Source organism: Phodopus roborovskii, unplaced genomic scaffold (genome assembly GCF_943737965.1).
Source record: "Phodopus roborovskii unplaced genomic scaffold, PHOROB, whole genome shotgun sequence".
Classification (NCBI taxonomy): Eukaryota; Metazoa; Chordata; class Mammalia; order Rodentia; family Cricetidae; genus Phodopus; species Phodopus roborovskii.
Genome location: NW_026126448.1, coordinates 16,331,361 through 16,351,459, shown reverse-complemented (window position 1 = coordinate 16,351,459; position 20,099 = coordinate 16,331,361). Strand labels below are relative to the sequence as shown.

Genomic DNA, 20,099 nt, shown 5'->3' with positions numbered 1-20,099 from the left:
GATGGAGCTTGAGGTCTAACCCTGGAGGGCCTGCACTGGGAGGATGGGCGACAAGACAGAGGAAGGGGCAAGAGGGGCAGGTCTAATGGTCTCTGCTTGGCTTTCCTTGCAATGACCATCCCATTAGTGGAGAGGCTGTCTTTGTAGCAAGCTGGCAGTAACTTCTCATCTCAGTCTGACCCAAAATCCTTCAGAGACTTAGGTCCTACATATTAGCCTTATCTTACATCCCCAACCCTAGCCCTTTTACAGTATCATGGTCTCTTGAAGATGGCAATGCTGAGAACATTTTCATTTAATATGATGGGAAGGTGTGGGATCCACTGAGGGTCAGTGGTCAAGGCCACCCACTGGGTAACAGCAGAACATGCAGAGAGGGCTCCTCCCCCATCAGTCAAAGAAAATCGTGTGTGTGTGTGTGTGTGTGTGTGTGTGTGTGTGTGTGTGTGTGCGCGCAGACCTGTGAAAGGGGTGGAGCGCTGACTCAATGGTACATGTGTGGCAGTGATGTGGAGAGGTATGCCTAGGTACTGTAGCAGCACATGTATGTCAGGAGTAGGCAGATTGTGTTGAGATTATTCAAGCACAGTTTCTGCTCATGGTCAATCCCCTGCTCCCACACAATGAAGAGCTAGAGGGTCTAAGTCCTATGACTCTAAACACGGTGGGGCATCCCAGTTCAGGGCTCACAGTAGTAAGAGCCTTCTCCACAATGGGCACTTGTGGAGAAGGCCACCAAGATGTTGCATGCTGATGGGCTCTGAGGATGGGCTACCCCACTGTTTATCTGCAGTTCCCTCCTGCATCTTTTATTACATCACCTCAGGGTTGCCTGGTCATTATTACTTGCAATACTCTTGGCCACTTGTTTCCTCCGTTTTATAAATTCATGTGCTGAGAGGGGCCAGGCTCACTTCTAAAATAGCCTTACTTGGCAAAAAAGAAGCCTGTAGGCCATTACTGCACCTGTCCAAAGCATCCCAATGAACGGAGTCCCCCGAGGAACACCCCAATGTTTTTCTCACTCAGTGGAGGGAAGAAGGAAAACTGAGTCAGGCGTATTGTACGCCCCTCTCCTCTGAATCCACAGCAATCTGCTGCTGGGGAAAGGGGTGGTAGGTATGCTCTTTCACAGAACTCTCGTGTTCTCTGCAGGCAAACAGATGCCCAGTCATTCACATCCATCTCTTCTAAGAGGACCCAGAGTTCAAGACTGCAGCCTGGGATGTCATCCATGCTCACAAAGTGGTCGACCCAAACCAGCAGCATAACTTTTTGCAAGCATCCCGGGAAGGAAAGTGGCAGGGAAGAAGGTTTCTTCATCCCACACTTCCATCCTGAGTCCCTTATTTGACCTGTGATTGCCAGGTTCATAGAAACTAGAACAACAACTACATACTGCCTGGTACCTGTAACACAAGCCCTATCAATAATTAGAATTTAATCTTATGGCAAAGAGTTGGGAATGACCTTCCCAGTGACCTCCTCTGCTTAACTCTTTTCCCACTGGGTGATTTAAAAGAATAGACAGACTCTTTGAGATCCTTTTGGGCCACGAGGTCAGGTGATGTGTAGACTCACAGCTCGGGGCAGAAGCCATAGGAGATCATTTGGTCTACGGATGAGCAACTGAGTCAAACAGACCTGGGGTTGAAAGAGATGGGGCAGGTAAGGGCCCCATTCTTACATCTATATCTTCTTACATTCTATACAGCTGTATAGAAGCTGAAACAACAGATCTAATAAACAAACCACGCCACAGTCTTAGCAGTGAGAGAAATACACTGTAGTTAGCTAACTAGATAGCCACACAGTCATGGGAAATCATCAGAGAATGCTATAGCTGGCCAATAAGACAGGTTTTAAGTGGGGTTAACCTGGGCTACAACCCTAGCACTATGTGATATCAAGCAAGTAGCAAAACCCCTCTAGTCCTTATTTTTCTCTTTTATAAAAGGAGGGAAATTATGCAACTTACTTTATAGGGAATTTCATGAACATGCAATGAAATTATAGCTATAAGGAACTTAGTACTGGTCTGGCACCTACGGGTAAAAATGTTCAAGAAAATGCTCAATAATTGCTACTTTCATCATATTCTATTTTGGAGGACTCTGTAATGATGCAAGAAAAATTTTCATGATTCCATGCTAAGTTAAAAATACATGAGTAGAGATATTCAGATACCATTTTATAATATTAAAACATATAAATAGCCAGCTAAGGGGGGGGGAAGGCCAAAGGGGCATACATCACAGTGTTAATCAGTGCCTCCCTACACCTCTGTCCTTTATATTTTCTCCAAGGAGCACATAGATTCCATTTGCTGTCCAAAGAATGAGTGGTTTACAAAATGAGGCTGGGGTTCCATGTCTGTGGGATGGGGCAGCCCAGGGGCCCTCCAGCTCTTTGCCCCTACACTGCTCAGAGGTACATTTATAGAAAACTCCACTCCCAGATGGAGTTAACACAACTTCTAAGGTGGACTTCTTTGCCCAACAAAGTGCACACTCCTCAAAGGACTGCATCTGGCTCAGGAGGGCTTTTTACCATCATGATAACTGGCATGCAAGAGCCATGCAATCCCAGTCTTTCATTCTTCCTTGCCCTCCCAACTCCTTCTTTTTCTGCATGACTACCACCCCAATAATACCCCAAGTGTGTCCTTGAGCATTTTCCTCTCCTGGTTCTCAAGCCCCTACTTCCTGCTTCTTCTGGAACATTCAGCAAAGCCCTTCTGCCCCTTGTCCCATGCCCTGGCCCATCTCTGCCACAAAATCCACTAAGATGCCCAACCCTGTCTGTCCTATGTCTGGAAATGTTTCTGCTGGACCCTGATGTGCCACGAATGCATCCTCATCCTGATAAGACAGTTACAGTGTGACCCTAAGCCCAGGTATTTTTATGTCACACAACCCAACTCAGTAACAAATTAGGGCTGGTCACACAACAGGCAGCCAGACACTTCCCTAAGCCATTCTCAGCCTACCAGGACACATACTCACAGTCTGAGCTTGGACAGACCAAACAAGGGTGGATGCCAAGCCCCTATCCTCTCATGGCCTCCTTCCTCCCTGACCTGCCAACATCTGGGGATATTCACAAAGAAGAGCAGCCCTCTGGCACAGCTGGCAAGAGGGAGGCGAGTTCCTTCAAGACAACCCCTCCCACACCCCCAACACACACACACACACACACACACACACACACACACACACACACACACACACTGCCCACATCTCAAGGCCCCAGCAGTGCTTGGAAAAGCAATGGCCCCTGAAGGTGCCTGTGTCATCCAGAAATGCAACAAGATCCCACACAGTGCTACCAAGGCTCCTGTCATGAGACCAAAATACTTTTAGCTTTAATTCAGGTTTCTTAACCGAGTTCCATCCTTAAACTCTTTAGCAAGGACACACTTTGAATCAGCTATGAAAACCCTGTAAAAATGCAGCATCGCTTCAAAATCATACGGTGATTTCTCATTATGATGAGATGCAAAGACTCCAGGGTTCAAAACAAGTCAGCGGGGGGGGGGGGGGGGGGGAGGGGCAGGGCAGGGAGAGGATGCAAAGGACACCTTGGGCAGCCCAGTCTTTCCCAGCTGCAGAGGCCACAAGGGAAGGAGGGGAACAGACAGGGAACTCACCAGAGAGAGGAGCCTTCGGTCCCAGTGACCTCCAGGAAGTCATAGCCGTCCTCTAGCTGGAAGTCAATAAAGACCAGGGCGATGGTGTCCCCAAGCTCAGCCAGGATGGTCCACGTGCAGTCAGCATTGTTGTGATACTCAGCAGGAAAGTGGGGGCTGGAGATGATGCCACTCTGCCCCCGCAGGGTCCCACCGCAGGCATCATCCGCTGCAGGGAGAGACAAAAGGCTCCTATGAGTGGTAGGGTTTCTGAGCTCTGGTTTCACCCCATTGGGGCAGAAGGGACCCTGGCATGTGAGTATGTGTGAGCCATTGTCACAGGTCTGGACACCTAAGAGGACAGATCACTCTCTAAGGACATAAATAAACAGTGGAACATGTTACTTAAATGAGTCAACTTGGAAAGGACAAGCAGAAGAGGCCATTAGAGCTGGATTTTGTAGGATGTAGTTCACTAGAAAGAGTTGTTCTTGGAGAACGGAACCAAGTGGCTTCACCTGGATGGCCCTGGGGACATCTGAAGGAAGGGACATTCCCCCCAACCTTGAGACAGGAATAGGAGGAGAAAGGGGATCAGGAGGAAGCTGTGGGTGGGGAGAAGCAAGTGGGTCAGGGTGGGCAATACACACTGGGTGCATGAGCCAGGAGTCGAGTGGGAGGGGAAGGTCAACCAGAAATGCCCCTAAGTCTTACTGAAGTGTTTGGGCTCTGCTTGCTCGGCAGAGGGGAGGAAGGCTGCAGTGTGATGAAGGGTCTCAGCAAGGCGCCAGACCCAGAGTAGAAAGACTAGAAAGATGCCCTTGATGCTCAGGGAGGTACCGGGCTCTGTGGAGCAGAGGAGCCTGGTTCTAGGAGGGCAGAGGGAGCGATGGAGAAAATAAGAAATTGAGTTAGGCAGAAGGGCTCAGCTGTAACAGAGCCTGGCCAGAGCAGTTGCTCTGGTTGGGAGTCACAGGGCCTGCAGAAAGTCTCAGCCTAGCCTGGTCCCCCCGCACTGTCTGACCAGGTTGTCCATCCAGGGGGACAGGAGCATGCTGGCCTGGGGCTGAGGGCTTCAAGCCCTATGTCTACTTCCCCTGTACACTGTGTTCTCACTCAGTTCATTGAAATTGCCTCTGTGCAGCCTGTCCTAGACCTGGGTCTGCAGGGGTGGGCCTGCTCCTGCCTCTGGACTACTTGATGTCTCCCATGTTCATAGCACACACCTTGAGGACACAGGTGCTCCAGGCACCTCAGCCATGGCTCCTCCCTGAATCTCATGTTCTCACTCTGTAAAAACCATCAGAAAAAGCCCCATCTTCCAGCTTTCCTTGCTTCCTGATGCCCACCCCCAGGCACCACAAGCCCCCTCTCAGATCCTTTCATCCAAGTCCACCTTTCTCTCTTTCTGGAATCTTCCCTCTCTTATTGAGCCTGCCCCCTCCTAAGCTTTTAGGCACTTTTCTAAGTGTCACTTCCTCAAGGATCTTTCTAGAAACAACTCCCAAACCCCATCACACACTCCATATGCTTTCCTATAATTACTTCCCACACTTCTCCGGTCAATGACAGTATTGCTTACTTCGTATCTAAAGGTTAAATTTCCTGAAGGCAGAGACTGTCTGCTCTGTGCCCGGCACCTAGCACATTTTCTGGATTGTGACAGGCATTCAAAGAGTATCTGGTGAACCCACAGACTAAGCAGGAAACTAAAGATCAGAAAGGTTAAGTTACATTGCTAAGGCCACACAGGAAGTGGCTAGGCCAGGGTTCTAGCTGAATCTGTATACCAGGATGGCAGTCCCCTCTACACTAAAGGCCCTTCCAGTTGGACAGAGGCTTGCTAAGCCATTGGAAGACTTTCAAATATCCCAGCATTAGCCTGGGACTCCTGGACCATGTTGAAAGCAGGAACCAGTCTCAAAGAACCCTTCAACTAGATCCACCTGAGTGCTCAGAGGAGAATTTGTCATTCTTCCACCCTGGGCTCCTCTGACCCACTGGCTCTGGAACTATCCTGTTTTGATTGAAGATGCTGTAAAAGCTGTTTGGAGATTTCCTCACATTTTACACAAGACATCGTATTTCACAGTTACAACTTTGGAGTCGTAAAATACGACCTTCAGCTGATGCCCAAGCCCTAAAATATTCATCTATGCTTTCTCCTTTGGCAGTGGGCCTCCTATACCTCCGTCAAGTCATGCGTTCTGGGTACAGGTGTGCTGTGCCAATATTTGCCTTTCCAAGATTATGACTTTATTTATGATTGGCTTTAGCTCCTCCTGAAGGCTCTCCAATTAACTATAATTTCAGAAAGCCATCCTTCTGTCCCTTCTGCCCCTGTAAGCTGTTCGGTGAGTCACAGTGTAGGAAGGAATGAGAAGAAGGAAGAAGTGAGCTAGGCCTCTCCTAACCTCATCCTGGGATGCCTGGGACCCACGGGGTCCTGGCCTAAGTGACAGAGCTTTAAGGATCTCTTAGAATCAGACCTTCCAGATCATGCACTTTAGAAACCTGGACACCCCACCACCACCAGGCACAGAGATGCATGGACCCCTCTCTCCTAGCAAACCCATTCTCACCTATTGCTCCCTAGAAACCCTTAGTAAGATTGCAGCCCACTACCTCCAGAGCTTATCATAGGGGCAGGGTGATGAGCTAGTCTGAACTGGCTTTAGGTACATGTGCAGTAAGGCAACTGGTGTCCTCAGATTGGATTTTTAGGGGGGGAAAGATCCTACTTACTATCCTATGCCTATGCATGAGTGGGTGTGCATATGATTAAAGCTGGATATATCATAGGAAAAGGTGTAAACTAAGGCTTACATAACCTTAGTTTGTCATTCAAAACAAAAAGACCACTTACTCCATGCCCCTAGAAATAACTCCTCTTTCTCCTGGGCCCACAAATGGAAGCTTTGGGTAATAACCAGAGGCTCATGAGAACAGTGCCCTTGGCTAGATTTTTTCACAGACAGTGTGCCCTCACAGGGTCTCCTGAGGGGAGAGTGACATAATTTCACAAAGTATTCTTCAAGAGGCTCATATTGAACTCTTGACCCCAACAAGGAACACAGTCATCAAGAGGTGACAGGATTTTAAGGGCCTTGCTGGCTTCCATGGACTGACCAACTAATGGGTTCATAATTTGATGGAAACTTCTGGAAGTGAGGCATGGTTGGAGGAAATGGGTTGCTGGGAATGTCATTTGAGGCCATCTCTTGCCCTGCGAACCCATCTTCTCTCCATGCTTCCTGGGAGTCTGTGGTAAATAGTCACCACCACACACTCCCCTGCCATGATGTGCTTCCTCTGGAGCCCAAGGCAAGGGAGCCAACTGACCTTAGCCTTGAGCTTCTGAAACCACAGCCAAGACATCCTTCCATCTATGTAGTATTTTGTCTCAGGGATTTGTCATAGTGATGGAGGCATGATCAGTGCAGCCTGGACTAGGGAGCTCTTCTTTGTGGAGTGTCCCGCATGGAACAGGCTGTGCTTTGGCAGCCCTCAAGTCACTTAAGAAGTCATCTGTGCCATCCCCTCCCCCCCCCCATGATGGTTAGTGTCAACTGTCAGTTTGATAGAAACTAGAATCACCCAGAAGATGGAACCTCTGGGCACATGTCAGGGTTTCTCTGACTATGTTCACTGATGTGTGAAGACCTGCCTACTTATCCTGTTATAGCCACTAACTAGAAACTAAGGCAACTTCCATGTTATAGACAAGGAAAAGGAGGCTGAGTTTAAAACAGTCCCATAGCCACAGCTACTTATGCCAGAGCTGGAGTTTGAACCCAGGACTCCCTGGCTTCAGAGCTGTCCCAGTCCATACCTGTGTCTCTACCTCACAAGCCTCATGGAGCCATACCCAATCCAGCTGCACTCAGGAGACACAAGATTGCAAGGCTTCCTTGCAATCCCCTCCCCAACATGCAGAGGGCCCAGCTCTCAAGCCCTGCACCAGCAATGGGAAAGAGCTTCATACTTAATGTGTGATTGTGAGTCTCCTGCCAAGGTCACTAGATGGCCAACATCCTTGCCTATGGAGGTCAGTGGTGCTTAAGATCATAGGCAGCAGGAACATAGCCTTGGGGTGTCCCAGTGTTACTATCCTATAAATGGGACCACCCACTTCCTCTCTCCAGGCTTTGGACCCTTCATTCCCAACAGGGACTGGCAACACCATGGCCTCTTTAGGCTTCTGTAAGGATTAAATTAGACAAAGCAGGGCCAGCATGTCAATCAATGTTGGCCAGCAGTGTCTGCGGCAGAGAGTCACAGTAGTAGTTGGAACAAAGCCTTCTGCCGGAAGCATCCATAAGCAGAATCTCAGTCCATTTTGAACTCAGTAGTGCTATTAGTCCCAATGACTGCTGGGAAAATGGGCACAGGGAGACTGAGTGACTGGCACAAATCCTCTTAGCAAATTGATACAAGTGACAAGGCACAGACCTGGATCAGGGGATGGGACTTCAGACTCCACATCGTGACTTGTCCTGCTCCCAGAGGTCGACTGTAAGAGCTAAAACTACATGGCACGGGCTCAGCTACTCCCAGTCCACACTACAATTTACTCCAGCTGCAAACTGTTTAAATTGATTGACAGTTGCAACAGGCCCCATGTATGGCCCCTGGGTCCTCTACTATCTGCACTGATGTCCAGGACATCTGACACCCCCTCTTCCCCAGCAAATCCTTACTGCACAGCCCTGGCTAGCTCAGGACTCCTTTGGCTGCAGAAAAAAAAATCTCCACATCACTGGCTCATAAGCACCTTCAAAATCTACTCTGAGGAAACTAGTTCTTAGATTCTGGAGGACACAGGCCCCTGCCCCTGTCCTGGTTACCCTCAACTTGCCCATCATAATTTGTATCTAGCCAGCACTTCGAAAAGAGTTTTCTGATCAATCTCAAACCTTTGCTTATTAGCAAGGCTTATAAGCTGTACCCCAAACTGAGGCTCAGATCCTGTGTGCCTGACCCTTCACTTCTACCCAGGCCATCCTGGATCTAATTGCAGCTACTTCCTAATTGTTTCCCCTGTGTCTCCTGCCCAAATACAGGGCCTTTCCTTGTGTCCAGATGGAAAGTGTATGCATGTGTATGAGTCTGTGTGTGTATGTTTGTGTGAACATGGGTGTGTGCTCGTATATCTGGTTTCATGTAGAGGCAAGAGGTCAAAGTCAGGGTCTTCCTCAACCTTATTTATTTATTTTCATTTTATGAGCCAGGTCTTTCAATGAATGTGGAGCTTATCAATTTATCTAAAATGGTTGATAATGGTTGATATCAAGTCCCAGGGATCCCCCTGTCTCTGTCTTCTTGACTCTGGAATTATAGGTGTGAATGGCCTGGTCCAGTTTTTGCACAGGTACTGAGATCAAACTGGAGTCCTCATGTTTCCACAGGACACAGTTTACCCACTGAGGCATCTCCCTGCCCCCACCTACCCTCCAGGGACCTTTCTTTAAAAGTTGAATTGAGCCTAACCTTTGCTCAAAGCCCAATCCCCCCTGGCTGCCCCTGAATTTTGATCTCAACACCACCTTCTTACCCACCTTCACACAATGCTACCCTCCCCACTCACCCCTCACTCCCATTTTGCCCAAAAATCTATTTTCTGTTCCTTTAATAGGTCTGGCTCTTTTCTACACCAATCTCTGCACTTGCTATCCTGTACTTGTTGGAATGTTTTTCCCTAATCTGTACTCAACAGACTCCTTCTTGTCATTGAGGACTCAGTTTACCTGTCACCTCCCAAGAGACCTCTCCTGAAGCATACCTTAAAAGGTGAACTTCACCCATCTAAAGGAGCCTTCTTCACTGCTCTCCTGGTTCTCATCCCTGTCTGAGTTTATTTGATGGCTGACCACTTCCTGTCTTGGCTACCAGGAAGCTAACTCTGTGAGCTCATAGGGTTTGAGTTTGCTTCAGTCATCACTGTAGCTTTCCATATCTAGACCAATACCTGGCATAATAGGCAGTTAATTAAAGATGCTTAGATTGTCGGGACCCATATAGTAATATATGGAGTCCATTCCATCTTGCCATGAGTTTAGAGAGCTCAAATTATTCCTATTGTCCTTAAGACATTATCTTTAGGATTAAGGAAGTAATTGCTATTTGCCCTTTATATGTGATGGCGGAAGTCTTCTGCCATTGTCCCCACCTTTGGTTGATTACTTAAGTTGGTGTATGAATAAACTGGGTCACATTCAGTATGGACTGAACCTGCCCTCCTGACATTATCCTGTCTCTGTCTTTCCTTTATCTCCATAGCTAGCCTTTCTTTCATCCACACACCCTCACTCAGGAACGGACCTGGGGCTGATTGGCTGGTTCCGATTACTGCCCCACAAACACCAGTCGCCAACACTAGATGGTACACAATAGACAGTTGGTGAGTGATGTCTAGTTGGTACACAGTATGCAGGCACTTAACAGAAAGTTGTCACATCGCTGAGGGAATGATTGACGATTAGTGATTAGCCTTGTAAGACTATTACTAATAGACCAATTTCAGGGCTCAGAGAGGCTTAGCTGCATACTAGTGACCACACAGTTCTAACTGCTATTACTAGGGCCTCTCTGACTCCAAGCACTGCCCCATTTTACAGTCTGTAGGTACTGACCCATAGGGCCCAGAAATGTAGACTTTAGCTTGGAGACTGTACTCCAAACTGTGACTGAATGCCTGTTCCCTGGGGTCTGATGGCAGCCAGCAGTGCTTGTCCTGACTCTCCAAGGCCAAATCCATCTTGCTGCAGCTGGTTTTTCCCAGACACTTGCTTCTTGTCCACTGTACATTTGAACTACCCCCTTTCCCAGAGCTTCCTTTGATCCTTCTCTGATGCTTCTCCATGTCAGAGGCAGGCTGCTGTAACACACATGGTCTGCCTTGCTATGCATCAAAGAGTTTCCACCATGCTTGTGTCTCTTAGGGACCTATGCCTTTGTGAATGTGCCTACAGTGGCACATCAAGGGACATCACAGGCCTTGCCTTCTGCTCTCTGCTAACTGGACAGAAGCCAGATGGGCCAGGATCCTCAGAAGGAGGGATCCTTAAGAGTTAGCATCAGGATTGCTGTGCTTGGAACCCTAGTTGATCTATAGCCCACCTAGGCCTGAGCTCTGACTTGGACCCTGACCCCAACCCCCATCTCAGTGGCACTCTAGGTAGAACAGGGCTCTTGAGTCTGCTAGGGGAGCTGTGGCCATGTGCCCCACAGAATGCTCTCTCTTCGGTTGTATGCCTGCTGGACACCAGCGCTGAACAAGGCCTAGCCAGGCTGTTGCTCATTGAGCTAATACTTGTGGACAGCTTTCCATTAGGGAGGCTAATCTACTCATGATACCAGCCCTGGAGAGTCCTATGTGGGAGGCCCATTCCTGAGCATGAACCCAGTCATGCTGGCATGACTTGGGCAACCAGTGAGCCCTTTTGCTCTGGGGAGGCTTTACCTCCTGAGAAGATCAGCCTAAAGAATTGCTTTCAGATGAGCACTTCTGTTACTGAGGATCCATCAATAAAGGAAGAGCTCTGGGGGGTGAGAGGGAGGTCCAGGATTCTGAGAGGAGGAAGCAACTGCATCTCAATCCCATGGGCAGTCAGGAGTCTCTGCCCTGAGCTTTTCTTCTGTGTGCTGAGGGAGACATTTTTCTTGCGGCTCATGTGGGAGCCCCTACAGTAGGATCTCTCCTTGCTAGTAAATTTGTGTTAGTGGCCACACCCCTTTGGTTGGATCGAACTGGGAGGGCAGTGACTGCATCTTCTGGAGCAGAGACACCACAGCGGTTCTTTGTTATTATATGTGGAAGTTGTTTCCCAATAAAACTCCCATATATCATTTATCTTGGGTCTAATGAACTTGTTAATACCCTGCCTTCAGTTGGAAGGACATCCCTCATCAAGTTCCTTTAGAGGAGACTGAACAGCAGGGGACAAGTTGGCCTGGGCTTCTTTCTAGTAAGATCTTGTGTTCCATGTTAAAGACGTAAAAGTCGTCAAAGCCAGTGAGGAAGAGCTCCTGAAGTAAGGGTGAGCAATGAGAGACTCAGTCAGACTTGCACCTTTCATGGTGGTAGAGGATGGATGGGTGAATATGTAGGTAGGTTCTGGTAGGTGGCAGTCTGCAAAGGGACACCTGAAGCTGCGAGGGCCCAGTCTATAGCAGAAGACCAAGAGGGTAGGGGCAGGACCTATGGGTGGCTCACCTTGGCCACCAAGGGTAATGATGCTTCACACAACTACCAACTAACCAAAAGAGCAGCTTTGGGGGAAGCCGGGTTTGTATGAACCAATCATGATGTACATCCAAGGAGAGCTGTAGTGGTGTCATTTCCCCCTGGGCTAGAACTCACAACAGGCTGTCATATCAAGGATCAGAGATTCCGAAAGATACGGGGAGTTCCAGGAGGAAAGTCAGGGAGAAGAGAAGAATCATGACCAAGTAGGAAGCTGCAGGGTGGAGACTAGGAGAGAGTCCTGTAAGCGCCACACTAATGTGCTACAGATGGGGTATGGCCGCTGTCAGAAGGTACCCACTGCTCCAATGGCAAGATGCACTGGTACTGGGTGGTGGTGACCTAATCAGACCTGGTTCGACTCACCACTGCTACTGGAGTTTGCAAAAAGACAATGTACAGGCCAGCTCCAGTTTCTTGGGTGGAAGGGAGGTTAAGAAAAGGCCACTTTATGCTTTAGAGGAGGGGGGGGGAGTGCTAGAGAATGCAAAATCAGGAGGGAGCCAGGCTTTTGTGCTTACAAAATGGAGAGAAGTCCTGCACCAGGGCCAAGTGCAGGGAGACTCCAGGCAGAAGGGGCTGGAGAAAGGAGAGATGGCTGGTGCCTTGTGCCTTTCCAGAGAAACTATAGTCACCAAGGTTGAGCAAAGAGAAATGTCAGGGAGGCCAGATTGCAAGCCTCAGGATCAGCCAGGTGTTTGTGATAACTCACCTGCTGGGCAGGGATGCAAGTTCCCAGCCCTGTCACACCCTTCAGTGAATGCTGTGGTCCTGCAACTTGCCTCCAGGTTTCTGCTCACTGAGGAGTTTTAGAGGGTTTGGTTTTATGGGGGTGGGAAGGTCCAGAAAAATGTTCCAAGTTCCCATCCCACTTGCCAGAGTAGAACCAGTGCTGGGAGTTAGGTGAGAGGGAAGTTGAGAAAAATTCCAGAAGGTATGGGCAAAGGAATTATGCCAACTAGGACAAATACAGGCTCTGTAGATGAGACTTGGGTTATGTTTGTATTTAGTTTCTGTCTTGGACCAAAGGGTGTGATGTCTACGATGCTTAAGAAAGGACTGTGTTTCCTGGATCACAACTGAGACATGAAATCTCATTTACCCCTCCATTTCCTGTCCTAGTACCATGTCACAATTCTGACATGTTCCCCAGAACATGAGTATGTTAAGAGTGACATCTCCAGGGCTGAGTGTGGGTAGAGGTGGTACAAAAAAGGGGAAATGCACGTGGGATTAGGACACCTAGGGACACATCTCTATGAGGGATCCAAAGTCAGACCCAACCAACTAAGTCTTTCTTGCTAACCTCCTAAAAAGAGGCAGACCCTGGGCTAGATATGGGGCCTAGGAAGGTGGGGATGGCAGCTCTAGTCCCACGGGCTCCGTCAGGAGAGGCCAACACCACTGAGGCCAATTTTCTTGGAAGAATCAACAAGCATGAGGCAGTGTCAACTCTGGTTGACTGGTGGCTTGTCTATTGGAAGATGAACTCCAGCAGGTGAGGGTGCTGTGATGATGTCTTGTCATGTGAGTGGGGAGAAGGGAATAGGTATGTGTGCCAGGTAATTTTCATCTCTGATGCTGGGAATAAACTGTGGATGGAGGGAGGCGAGAACTGCTTGGCCCTGGGGCTAGTCTTTCGAGAGGAAGATTCATCATTGAGGAAATTCCAATTTGAAGCAGAAGAGTTACCTGCAAACATTTCTTAACTGCCAGCAAATCTCCCACATACTCCTCTGTGGATTCTGGTTCTATGGGATTTGAAGATGAGGGTTTAGGAAGAAAAATGTGGTCAGTAGTGCAAAAGGCCATCAGAAAGCCAGGCAGTCTATGGGCCAGAACAATTCCAATTTGATTGGGGCAGCATGGTATGGGGACAGTGTGTAGGGGTAGCCTGTGGTGAGGAAGCTGGGACATCAGGATGGGTTGTAAGCCTGGCAGCAATATCAGGAGCTAGACTTGGGGTAGTGGGAGGGGAGGAACTAGCCTGCTGTGGGTGATGCCACCCATGGGCAGGTGGTCCTAGTATAAGAAAGTTAGAGTCTTGAGTAAACTATGGGGAGAAAGGCAATAAGCAGCATTGCTCCATGGCCTCTGCTCAGGTTGTGTCATGCGTTCCTGGCTTGGTGTCCTCTGGTGATGGACTGTAAACTGTAAGCCAAATAAACCCTTTCTTCTCCAGGTTGCTTTTGGTCATGGTGTTTTATCATAGCAATAGAAAGCAAGCTAAGATAGATGTTCTTTTAAGGAACTAAAAGTCACCTACAGGCAGAATAATGCCAACCCAGGAATATAAAGTTAGGAACAGACCTAGTATGCACTGGAAGATGATGAGAACATGTGACCGTTGATTTTGATTGACATTTTGACAAGCTTTGGACTCATCCAGGAGACACACCTCTAGAGATGTCTATGCGGGAATTTCCAGAGACATCTGATCAAGCAGGGAAACTCATCCTGAGTATGGGCAATGTCATCCCATGGCCTGGGGTCCCAGACTGAATAAAAAGGGAAAATACCAGCATTCATCTCTCTCTCTCTCTGCATTCTGACTGCAGACACAATGAGCTGCCTCATGCTCCTGTAACCACAACTTCCTTGCCATGATAGATTGTATCCCCTCAGATTGGCAGTCAAAATAAGCCATGCTTATGTAAGTAGCTTTTGTCAGGCATTTTGTCATAGCAATAGCAAAGTAACAACACTGAAGGTAATAAACACACACCATGATGGAAGGTGATACACACACACACACAATGACAGAAGGTGTGCACACACACTGGGACCGAAGGTGGTGCACACACACCATGATGGAAAGTGATGCACACATACTATGGTTGAAATGTATAGACTTTGTTTTGTTCGTATTTTCTAAGCTCTTTTCTTATTTTTTAAGATCATGTATTACTTATCACATAGGAATGATTGACACTTATTTGGCGTTGGGAGGAAAAGTAAAGAATAGTAGGGTGACTGATGTCTTTAGCTTGCAGGGGACTGAGTGGGTTTCCTAGAACATGAAGCATTCAGAACTGGAAATGGGATATCCTAGGTAAATGGAACGGCTGGTCATCCAAGTTGTAAAAAGTGTTGGGTTTGGAGGGTAGTGAGAGGATGGGCGGAAGGAAATTTTAAATTGGGAGAAGAGTTGAATTTATAGGTGAAAAAAGAAAAACACCAGCACAAGGCCAGTAGGAATAGTCTGGGGATGCTCCATGGATGAGGGTTGAACAGTGATGGTGTCTAAGACGATGGAAGTAGGCATTTGCTCTGAGATGGGACCAGTGGCCAGGGCACATGTCACAGTGAATTTCTTAATTTGGAAGCCAGTTGGGTAGTGTAGACACAAGAACTAGGAAGTCAAGTGGGGCTGAGAGGCCTGGGGGAGCATCTAGGGACCCAGAGACCTTCAATGTTCTTTTATTTGAGATTCCCACAAAAGAGAAACCATTGCACTCCACCCATAAAGAGATCCCACTAGAAGTTTGGGTCTCCCCTCCCAGCCTCCACATGCTCCCACAGGCCCTCTTTAGTCACCTACCTCTGCAGGAGGGCAGAGGGAAGTCCCACGTGGCGCTGTTCTCAGAGCTGGCTTGGCAGGTGAGCACTGCGTGACCCTCTAGAAAGAAGCCAGGGTTGCAGCTGTAGCGGACTTTGTCGCCTAGGTTGAAGGTGGAGCCTTGCTGGACACCATTGGGCAGCCTCCCCGGGTTCCCACAAGTGTGGCTTGGGAGAACTGTGAGAAGAGAAAGATGAGGTTGGTGAGCTGAGCTTAGCCAACAAACCCTAGATCCTAGCAACTCCCCTTGGGCCAGGGCACCTGCCTGGACCTCATTTGTTCTCTGGATGAGGCTGGCTGCTACTGACTGGCTCTCCTGTCTTAGCTGTCAATCAACAGACAATGGGTTATGTGCAAGAAGTCACAGGTTAAAGGTTTTTCACTGAACACATAGGTGTGTCTGCTTGCTCATGAGCAGCACTGGGTATGAGTTACATCCACCAACCTCATTATAGAGAAGAGAGTCCCAAACTAACCTCTTGGACATAGCTGCCTTGATTCAAGAGTATGGTTCTTGTCCACTGCTCTTTAAACCTGGTGTCAGTTCTTTTTTACCACCACCCTATCTAATAGCAGAGGCTTCTGTGCAAGAACAGGTGCAGGGAGTCAAAGGGGTTGGTTTACATTGGACCAAGCACAGACGGTGGGAGAGGGACTTTGATTCTCATGTTCTCATCAGCTGGGCCTGTGCAAAGTGGGGATCAGGAGCTGGGAACAGGCTGTACCCTATGCAGTGAGCCAGTGCAATCATGGCACCTGCGTGTGTACTGTCATTATCCAGAGCAAATGGCCTTGGGGAGAGTGCAAGAGCATCCTGACCTGTCAATCTCGCAGGGAGGATGTAGTGCTTTTATGCCTGTGTCTCCCCTTATTTTCCCTTGCCCCAAAGGCCACCACTCTCCCACCATTGCAGGAGAGCAGCACAGAGCAAGGACCAGGGATGCCAGCCTAACAGCATCACTGTTTAGGTTTCTCCATGAATCTCCACCCTCCCCTTGTCAGTAATAGTTGATGAAACCATCCCTGAGAAGCCTGTAGTGGAGTAAGGGAAGGAGAATAGACTCCAGAGCTCAGTGGAGCCCTGATGAAGTCTCTGGATGGTGCCATGACTCAGTTTCTCTACTGGTAAGTGGAGATCACAATAGCATCTGCCTGAAAGGGTCATGGTGACTATTTAATCAAGCTCAGGTACTCAAAGGTTACGGGATCTTTGACAAAGCCTGGCACACACACACAAGCACAAATCAAGTGAATACCATTCAGCCCCTTGGGAGGTACAAGCATTGGGATGAACCATTGAAAATGGCTTACATGTTATGGTAGGAGTCCAACCACACAGAGAGCTCAAAGGTGACTTCCTGAAAAGGCCACACCTCTGCAGAATCCTGAGATTAGCAAGAATTATCAAGGTCAAAGGTGTTTCAGGCAGTTGGGGCAAATATGCTAAGGCCCTAGAAAGATAATGTAGGGGTCAAGAGCCCTGGAGTGAGCAATGATGAGGAAAACAGAGATGAGCAGGCTGGTTCCCTGACTTCCCTAAAGTCCTCATGGCACCAGCTTCATGCCCACATTGCTGTTGGGGTCTGCCTTCTAGAACCTTTCCACCAGGCCCAATAATCTCAACCATCTTCAGCACAGAATTCTCTAACTTCCTCTTTCTTTCCTCCCGCCACCCCTTCCTCCCCTTCTGTGAGGACAGAGCTCCATGTAGAGGGAAATGGCAGGCTTTGGAGTCATTCTGGTCTGGGTCTGAAGCCAGGTGCCATCACTATCTCCCTCGTGACTTGAGTTGCATGGGCTCTTTGAGCCTCATTTCCCTCAACACATCCAGTTGGTGGATGGGGTGGGGTTTATTCATAAAAGCTGCACCTTGCACGTTTTTGCCCTACTGGGTTTCAGGATCAGGAGAACAGTGGCTGGGATTGGTTCACATGTGTACCCTGGAGACTAACAGAGTGCCTGGTACTTAAACGGACATAATTGTGTGTTCGAAAATTAATGGCTGAAGCTATTCATTCATCTATCAACTCATTTGTGCAGCAAAATTTTATTGTGGGCCTACTGTGCTCAGAGCTTGGAGAATGGCCATCTAGGTTAACAGGCCTTTGTCCTCAGAGGCTTGCTCTGGAAGAACGTTAAGGACCTGAGCATCATCTACCTCTGGCATGTCAGATAACCCAGGTGAAAACATTTGCTTCTGCTACTCTGTCAGTTGGCATTGTTAGCATTTTCCATGATCCTCTGCTATGGATCACCTCTTGTTGGATCACTGAATGTGTGTCACCATCCTTGGCATGTGTGCCACCATCCTTGGCTGCTAGCTCACTAGATGTTTCCCACAATCCCTTGCTGCTGGCTTTGTTTGGGCATGATTCTTCACTGTTGACTCATTGTTTCCTAGGATGCTCTATAGCTGGCTCAGTTCCCATGATCCCCTGCAGGTGGTTCACTGAACATTTCTCAGGATGCCTAGTGACTGAGTCTCTGAACATTTCCCAGGATGCTTAGCTGCTGCTCAGCTCTATTTCTTATGACTGTCCCATTCCCCCCAACACACACACACACACACACACACACACACACACACACACACACACACACACACACACACACACTCATTGCTGGCTCACTGAGCATTTACCGCTGGTTCATCCAGGCTTTCCCATGATGCCCTACTCCAGATTCACCCAGTCTTTCTTATGGTGCCCTGCTGCTGGCTTACAGCACAGGCAGTAAGGTGATATGTGTGTTAGTGCTGGGAGTGGAGGGAGCCAGGTAAACATTTAGAGAAGAAAGCAAGCTAAGGTGAGGGGAGGGAACCGATGGCAAACAGGCTGAGAACTGGTGTAGAACTAACGTTTCATTTTCCGCAACAAGACGCAAAGACCCAATTTAATTAAATTACTAATGTCAAATTTTTAATGAACCTGCTTCTGCTTTGGGCTTTCTTCCTTTGAAATTAATGACTGGAACGTCACTATAAATAAAAGTTGATTCTTTTTAAAAACTCACTCTCAAATGCTTACTGCTCCTTACTTAATGAGCTGTTCTTAATCAGACCACTCTGAAATGGGTCTCAACTGGGACCAGGCTGTAATGAACCAACAGGATGCACTCTTCACATCACCTTTTTCATCCCAGTCTCTGATCCAGAGGGGTCACAGTGAAAGATAGTGAGCTGTCTTGGGGCTCAGAGAGAGCCCCAAGCTCAAATCCAGCTCCTCCACCTCTGGCAGGATTAACCCAACTGCATCTCACGCTTTTCTGGGTTCCATTCCTCATTTGGAAAAGGGACAGTTTTTCTCTTCTAAAGGCCATGCTAACCAGCAGGGCTGATGATGTAATAAAGTGACACTAGGTGCTAACAAATACATTCTATCATTGTCACTGCTGTATAGTTAGAGGACCGAAGGTCTCGGTAAGGAATTTTTGTTGGGGCAGGTGGGGTGGGGATTATCTTTCCTTCCCTCCTCCCAGTTTTCCTGACTGTTGGCAACCTCTGGCGTGGGCAGATGTGTCCCTTTAGTTGTCCTTCCTGTTATGATGTTCTCCTGATACATCTCTGTGTCCTGTGCTGGACAGGGTACACTCTTATGACCTCATCATGAAGTCATCTTCTTCAAAGATGTTTCCAAAGGTCACATTTGGCCAGGTATTGGAGTCTAGGTCTTCAACAGATTTTTGGAGACAATTCAGTTTAGCACAGAGTAGGGCTGCTGTGGGGGTTAAATTTTTATTTCCAATACTTGTTGAGTGCTAGGTATGCTTCTGGGCCCGTGTAGCAAGTTTACTTAATCTAGCAAAGAAAACTGTAGGGCATGTGTGTGTTGTCCCCACTTTACAAATGACAGTGCTTTGCAGAGAGTGGAAGCCACTTGCTTGGCCAAAGCCATGCAGTTAGCAACTGAAAGAACCTGGTTTGTGAACCCAGGTCTTCCTGGCTCTGTGTTTACAGAGGCAAAACTGGTCCACATGATTTCTCTTCCTCATGCATCCTCCTAGGGTGCAAATACTAGATGTTACTTCAGATATCAGAGGTGATCACCTGAGTGTTTACATTTGATACTTTGATTTCAAAAAATTTAATGTACTCATCCTATGCATTTACTTCTATATAACATCAAGGGTAATGGCTAAAGTCTAGTCCTTTGTTGTGTGTCTAATGTAGGCCTTTGGACAGAAACAGATTAGAGATGAGCCACAAAGCAGTTTTTCTAAGGCATGGGTCCTTTGATTTGTTTTATTTTGTTTTCTGAGTTTTTCTGCATAGATATTATAATCGTTTTTGCTCTCCTGTCTGTAAAACTTCCCTTTGATTGCTTACAAAATCATGAGTGGGATATTTACATCCAACACGGCCCAGAACGACATTATTAAAGGCGTGCTTGGCATTGAACAATTTTGTTGTAGATTAGCAGTGGGGAATTTTGCCCTTCCACAAAGCTCAGCTCTTGCCAATCAACATAATATGCTCTGTGATTGTATGACAATGGCTCTCCTCTGTGGTTGGATTACAGCTAGAGCTACATCGTGCTAGGTTTTATTTTTAATTTGAGACTTGGGCTCCTATCATGAAGAGCCCTTTATGCTATTCATGGATGCCCTCTATATGTCTTGATGTCTTTGCTACCACCCCACCGGTGGGTCTTGATGTCTTCGTTAGCATC

At 47.9% G+C, this 20,099-nt stretch overlaps 1 protein-coding gene across 1 annotated transcript in view; it reads right to left on the bottom strand.

Annotated features, from left to right (window-relative positions):
• Csmd2 (CUB and Sushi multiple domains 2) overlaps positions 1 to 20,099 on the bottom strand; it is a 537,775-nt gene that overhangs the window by 324,772 nt on the left and 192,904 nt on the right. Inside the window, exons 4-5 of the mRNA XM_051188846.1 lie at positions 15,415 to 15,609; positions 3,650 to 3,857 (exon numbers count right to left, since the gene is read on the bottom strand). Coding sequence (XP_051044803.1) covers positions 3,650 to 3,857; positions 15,415 to 15,609 — 403 coding nt within the window. The remainder of the gene's footprint in view (positions 1 to 3,649; positions 3,858 to 15,414; positions 15,610 to 20,099) is intronic.